This window comes from Danio aesculapii, chromosome 10 (assembly GCF_903798145.1).
Source record: "Danio aesculapii chromosome 10, fDanAes4.1, whole genome shotgun sequence".
NCBI lineage: Eukaryota > Metazoa > Chordata > Actinopteri > Cypriniformes > Danionidae > Danio > Danio aesculapii.
Window position 1 is genome coordinate 28,814,497 of NC_079444.1, and position 7,369 is coordinate 28,821,865.

At 34.8% G+C, this 7,369-nt stretch overlaps 1 protein-coding gene across 2 annotated transcripts in view; it reads right to left on the bottom strand.

Moving 5' to 3' along the window:
• The window catches only part of alcama (activated leukocyte cell adhesion molecule a), a 105,781-nt gene extending 103,768 nt beyond the window's left edge, over positions 1-2,013 (bottom strand). For both annotated transcript variants that reach the window (XM_056466636.1, XM_056466635.1), the window contains exon 1: positions 1,800-2,013. In XM_056466636.1, the coding sequence (XP_056322611.1) occupies positions 1,800-1,857 (58 nt within the window). In that variant the 5' untranslated portion in view covers positions 1,858-2,013. The remainder of the gene's footprint in view (positions 1-1,799) is intronic.
• Positions 2,014-7,369: the final 5,356 nt, after the last annotated feature.

Here is a 7,369-nt window from a genome sequence, read left to right on the forward strand (position 1 = left end):
ATAAACTCAAAATGCTTTTAAATTCGCTTGAGATGAAGTATAGAGGGCCAAACCAAAGGACACGCTGGCTGTATTTCAAGCCAACTATCCATTTAATGGCCAAAACATATGTGTGTACCACTTTGGAATAATATTAAAATCCTAGGCCTATTTATCTATTTATCTACAGTATATGGACGGATGGACAGCGGATGACAGACAGACAGATAGACAGATAGATAGATAGATAGATAGATAGATAGATAGATAGATAGATAGATAGATAGATAGATAGATAGATAGATAGACCCATATATTGTAACATTATTCAAGAAAACGTTTCAAAAAGAATAACGAGCACTACTAGCTGTAGCAACACATTCACCTCCACCATCCAAGTTATCAATCATTCTACCGCCTTATCATAGCTTCGTAGCATATCAATGAAGACGAATAAAGACAGCAATCTCCAATGAATTTTGATGAGCAAACAAACATGTGACACTGATAAAACCATACACCAGTCAAATGACTGAATTTGTAACACACAACACTCCACCTCCGCAGCCTCTCGTGAGCAAGCACACGCTCGTTCTCGCTTTCTCTCTCTCTTTCTCTACCACACACACACAAACACGCGCGCACACACATAGCGCACTCACGCGCTCAAAGATTCAAGCTGGGCAGAGATGTACGCGCGCACCTCAAAACCCTTGACTTTAATTAGTGAGTAACTTTAAATAATGAGAGTATGAAGGTGGTACAATCCAAAAATAAGGCAGTAGCTTATGGATAAAACAAGTAGAAATACAATTATGTATCATAGCATGTTCATTGATTTAGAATGAATGGGCACTGCAGCGATCCCACAGTAAAACACATTAGGTAGTGTGAAATTTAAAAAGGAAAACTTAATTGCAGTCGTGTTAGTTGATTTGGATCTTATCTGTGAATCAAAGACATGATCCATATTTCAAAAACACATTGAGGGTTTAGTTCTTCAAACGATCCAGTTCTCACGGAGTCCGTGATCGGGGGACCGGTCTTTTTCGTCGTGTTCCTCATGCAAATTCACGCAGTATGCATTTAGCTGACTTAAAGTATTGTACACGGATTTGTGAATATGCAGCTCCTTTTTTCTTAAGGCACCATTATTTAATTGTGTTTCAATTGAATTACCTATATGTGTATCATGAAACAACAGCACTAACACCATTAGAGTGACTAAAACAAACAGGACGTGTTGGAATTTTTGGCTAATTTGTCCCTTCAAGGTCCGCGTTTAGTTTCTATTTGTGTCTTACTCGTCTAGCTACAATAGAGATGGGGATTCAGAAACGCGCAGGTGTGATGTCACTGCCATCTATCCTATGTTACTGCGAGTCATAAGCTGAACCGAAACATAAATACACAGTATCAACAGTACGTCGCGTGTCATCAGCCCAAACTAAAAGTTGAAATGCTTGCACAGAGAATCCTTTAAGTTTGAAACATCCATCACAGTCTCCTACTGCTGGCCATAGGAAATGAATGAATGTGAATGTCCGAGGCGGGCACAGATGGCTTAATCTTCTTCAGGTGGAGAGTTGACCTCTTGTTCTTAACGTGGGAGAAATGAAAAGTGCAACACATGACCTGGCAAATGATTGTCAACGAATCGCGGCTATTAAAAACACTTGTTGATGTGCTATATAAGGACGTTTTTTAGTCGAATGGTCACTATAGGAATGAACCTCTGTAGCATGTTTTTTGGCAAGCAATGCAACATGGAAGAATGGATGAGTGAGATTAATATTTTCATAATAAGTTAATTTACATACCTGGAACAAACACAGCGGCTGCTATGAAGGCACCGAAAAGGCAGATAACCGAATGCATCCTTAAAGAAAACCCCGGATCTCCTTTATACAGTCCGGCGACAATCTCAATAGAGAGAGATGTAGGTCTGAAGTTGTTAGATAGTATTGAGAGTTGAGAGCGCTGAAAGGATCAGGCGGGTTGCTCTACAGAGCGCAGGTGGAGTCTGGAGCTTAGACGGGCAGCCAGTGGAAAGAGTGTGAATTCAGGCAGCAGAGTTGGACTCTAAGCCCCGCCCCGTAACGCCTCCATCGACACGCCCTCTTCGGGTGAAGCGCCGTCGCTCCGGTAACATTTGACATATGCTGCTGTTTCATCAACGCTGGAAAGTACGAATACATCTTGCGAGCACATAGGCGTAAGTTTGTTGTTGTTTTTCCTGTTTAAAGAAATGAGAGACTACTTCTATTCAGCAATTCAGCAACCGATTGAACTGATCAAAAGTGTTGCCAAATAATGTTACAATATACATACATATAAGTATATATCAATATATAATTTATTAGGCAAATAACAAACTTGCCAGCACATTTAACTTTCTTCAGTCTAAATTTGGCTATTTGAGCAGTAAAAAATAAATTTAAACATAATAATAAAACAGCTCATGATTTTTCTAACCTCTAGTAAAAACGTACATGTCATAAAAAAAAATCATGGATAAAACAATAGTCAAATTAGTATTCATATTCATTTTAATATGGTTAAAATATGCTTCACACCTCTTTATCAGTCATTTTTTTTGTTTTAAGAGTATAAGGTCCAAGATTTAGAAAAAAGTTATTGTAAAATGTTTTCTCTATTTAAAAACAATACAGTAGCAATAGATGACTGCACTTAGGCTACATCTGATTGTATGTGTTCTTGCACACCTGGATGTTGGACTTATGAAAAATAATAGTTTGCATTGCCACACTATGTTTGCAACATAGTGACACAGAGTGTTTGCAACAAAACTTATTAGCTGAAGTCACATCACTGTGACGGTCAACCGAGAATTCTTAAAGCCTTTTTCCATGGATTATTTTCTCAATTTATGATGGTGTAGCAGTCAAAATAGGAAAAAAGAGCTTATGTATGTGACAAATTCTGGACCTTTGTCATTGAGCGGTGGGTATTTCGAACCACCCGAACCCTCCCTGGCTATGGGCCAAATATAAATTCAAATAATGTTTTAGACTCGTTTACATTAATTTAATAAAAAGGTTTTACTAGTTTTAATATGTAGGTCTATAACTATATAGATGGTTTTAACATTTTAGGACCCTTATTCATTCATTCATTCATTCATTCATTCATTCATTCATTCATTGTGAATAACTTCAGTTTATACAAACCAAGTTTTTTTTTAAGAAACATATTGTCTACTAGGCTTATCTACGATTTGATTTAAACCATTTTTACAATACACAAAGAAAACAATTGAATATGAGTCACACAGCCCAGTTTATTAGTGTGGATTCAATCTACTCCACAAGTAAGCTGTTTCAGAAAACCGGTGAGCTCTATTGTTTTATAAATGCATATAATTACACAGAACACCTCTCAGCTAATAAAAATCTGTGTTCAGCAGTGTCACCCCGTTTTGTTTCCCACTTCGTCATTAGGCAGACAGGCTCTGAGGAAGAAACTGACACCAACTGAGTCACGCTGAATTTGAAAATGAATAAAATGCAGCGATGAATTACCCTAATACCAAGCTATATATGAATTGTTGACTGCAATATATAGCACCTTTTACTTAATTTTGGGAAACTGCACAATAAGACCAGTCCACAAGCAGAACATTTGCATTTCCTGTCATCTGTATCAACTGACAAGAAAACAAACGCACATACTGTTATCATTTTAAAAAGAGCCACAAAGGTTTCTATTACAATTAGCAGTGTAATATTCATCTTTTGTCTTTTGAATTTGATGCAGCGGTTTCATTATGAATAATTTCCTGGCCCCCCTAAATGAATGGCCTGAGGGGGAAGACTTCAAGGACTCCTTATGTTTATGGCATTAACATTAATTAGCTGCGTTTAATGGTCATAAACTCTGTCTATTTTTATTTTTTTTAAATGAAGACTAATTCGTAATATTAATTTATTCAAACCGAAGGAGGACCTTAAGACCCTCCAGGTAAGAACATGTCAATTTAAAAATATTTAGATGTTACTAGACCTCTGAAACTAATTAACAAACCATATGATCTGAGAGCTGAGAATGATTTTTTATTATAATCTTTATTACAAATGTAACTCTGGATATGTTCTTATTTATAGTTATTGATAATTAAAGCCACACTATTGGACTATAAAGATTTAGCATGACCCCTGCTAATAGATGACATAACTACACCTTCTGGCAGTAAATTGTCTGTTCTGGTGGAGTAAACTGCTTTGAGTTATGTATATAATAGACTGTAAAAATAGATGATGCATCGCTTCTTCATTCCACTGTAGAAAATTGAAGCCCCAGGTATGGTTGCTGTCATCTTGCATTAATGATGTCAGTTGGAGCCTGAATCTCTGCAGAAGTGAAATTGAGCATCATTTTCAAAGGTCCACCCAAACTAATCATGCAGATGCAATGAAAAACCAGCACAATCATGACACCACACCCCATTTTAACTAATGTTTACAATTAAACACCTGAACATACATAAACATGAAAAAAAAAAAAAATACTGTACCTTGAAAAAAGCATAACCCTTATTTAGGAAAAGCCTATTTGAAGTGTAATTAGATTTTTTAGTTTGACTCACATCCCATTCGTTTGGACAAAGAGGATGGTTTGTTTCTGACCTATACTGCAGCCTGTCACTAGGGGGCGATGCAAATGTTTTGGCTTCACTTTCACTTGGTGTTTGATGCACATTTGATGTACAATGCTCAGCATATATAAGTACACCCCTCACAAATCTATCTTTTTAAATTTGTATTTTTAATAAGAAGCTCTACAATATTATATTTGTGCACATTCATTAGTCAGTACTGAAGCCAAATCTGGAGCTTATCCAGCAAAATAACTTACGATAACAGTTAAAAAAACGAGTACACCCAAATTTATATGTTAACGAAAAATATTAAATACAAATTTTAAAAAAGAGGAATAATCAAGAGATGCAAAAAAAAAAAAAAGGAATTTTGTAGGTTGTAATTTTTTTTTTTTTGCAATATTTTGCTTGAATTTAATTGGATTATCTTTCAATTTCTAAGTATGTTAGTCGACTAACATATTATTTTAATAAATACATTTGTTTAAATTCACCAAAATATATTCACTGAGAAATTGATAAAAATATTCATTTTCAAAATGGGGTGTACTTAATTATGCTGAGCACCGTCACTTCTGAAACAGTCACTTCTGATAAGTTCAAAAACACTGTTACCCATAGATATCACACCAGACATGGTTTGAATTGAAAGTCAACCCAGTGTAGTTTAGTGCATTTTATTTCAGCAATAACATAGAAGAGCCATTTTAGTTCACTGTAGTGAACAGTTGTTGAAAGTACAATTTTTTTTTGCACAAAGAACATTTTAAAAAATGAAAGAAGCCTTTTCCAATTCAAAGAATCAATTATAAAATTGAAAGTGTTTTTTATGGGTCTTCATGGAACCATCTATTCCATTTTTAAACATTGTGGGCTATTGATAGGCATACCTGTCAACCCTCTCGTTTTTCCTTGGATAATCCCATATTTTACAATTCTATCTTGCTATCATCCTGTATAAAGATCATTTCCTGTTTTTTTCCAATATCTTTAATCTTTCTATGAAGTGTGGAAATAAACATCAAAAAGCCAACCAGTACAGTATATCCCTACAGTATGTACGCAAACCATACTGTCGAACTGCCAGGGGACACCCTATGCTCTTACTGTAAATGTGAAGCTGTTCTGTGCTTTCATTTTATTTAAGCATGAAAAGGGGATGTATCCCTTATTTTCACATCACAGTGTTGACAGGTATGTTGGCCTATTACTGTAATATTGCTCTTTTAAGGAACACCCCATTAAAAAAAAAAAATTTTTTTACAAGTGTCATAGGTAAACAGTTGATTTGAACCATTTTTAAATCCATTCAGCCAATTTCTTGTTCTTGAGGCCTCATTTTTAGCTTCGCTCAGTATAATTAATTGAATTGAATCAGACCATTAGCATTTCATGCAAAGAACTCAAATCAGAGGTTTAATAATTTTCCTATTTCATATTTACTTTATTTTTGTATGTTTATAGTTTATATATAAAATGAATGCCTCAGCTTAGTTTGCAGTGATCATAATGCAAGGATAATTATGCATTCTGCTTATTTTTATTATATTTAGCTTGACATGTAATGTTAGAGTATGTGTTTTATAAATGAATTATTTATATGGATTGTTATTACCTGTAATTCTCAAAATGTAAAATTTGTTGGTCATCAAAAGCATAAAATCATACTTAACCTGTTATGTTATATCTGATGGAGCACAACATCACATCTCTCATGTCTCCATGGTTTCAGGGCGCCCTCTAAAAGCACTGGTTTTCATGTGGTGGATAATATCATTCTGCCTGATACAGCCATGGTACAGCAGCAGAGTTTTTAGTTTTATTACGCCAGAATGAGAGTATAGTTTCTATAAATATTGGCCTAAAAGTAGTAACATTTCATTTTCCTTCAGTATTACTACACAACGTAACTGCAGAAGACTCAAATTATAAATAGCTACATTTCAAAAAACGTTTTTAATTATTATTTGTTTTTTTTACAAAATGAAAATGGCCTAATTCGATTCAATTAATTATGCTATGGTATGCTAAAAGTGACCCCGCAATAATAGATAATGGATACAAAAATGTTTTAAGTCAACTCTTTGTCTTGCAAAATGAGCAAAAGAAAACAAAAGAGAAAGTGGAGTGTTCCTTTAAATCAAACATCATGTATGTGATAGAAGGGGTTCCGGTGGGTCTTCTCTTGAGCCTATCATAATGAGATGAATATAAAACTAAAACACCTTTCTCCAGGTAATTTACGCCTCTTTAATTCACCTATTTGAAAACAAAGAAACAGCCCCTCCCCTTGGTTAATTTAGTGCCAGATAACTAACTACCTTTTGATTTCTACGTTTCCATCACAAACTTAATATTAGTTTGAAGAAGCTTTACTCTATAGTTTTAAAAGCTTTTGAAGTAGTTGATGCTGTAATAATTAGCAGTTTTAAAAGTTTAAATGTGAAGATTTTAGGTAATGCAGAATATCCAACAGATAGACACATACAGTAGATGGATATACGGATGGATGGACACATGGTTCGATGGACAGATAGATATATGCTAATGTTGCTTGTGCTTGCTTTGTGGCAGCTTTGCTACCTTGTTTTAAAATGTTGTTTGCTGGCTACTACCATGTTCAGGGTATTGATAGTATGCTGTTAGCATGATTTGGTACCATGTTTTGGACATGTTTTAGCAACACAATCTCTTTTTGATTTAGTGGCTAATTGGTATGTATTCGTGCAATCTCATTCATGCAATTTAGTACGATTTGTTTATCCCCCAATG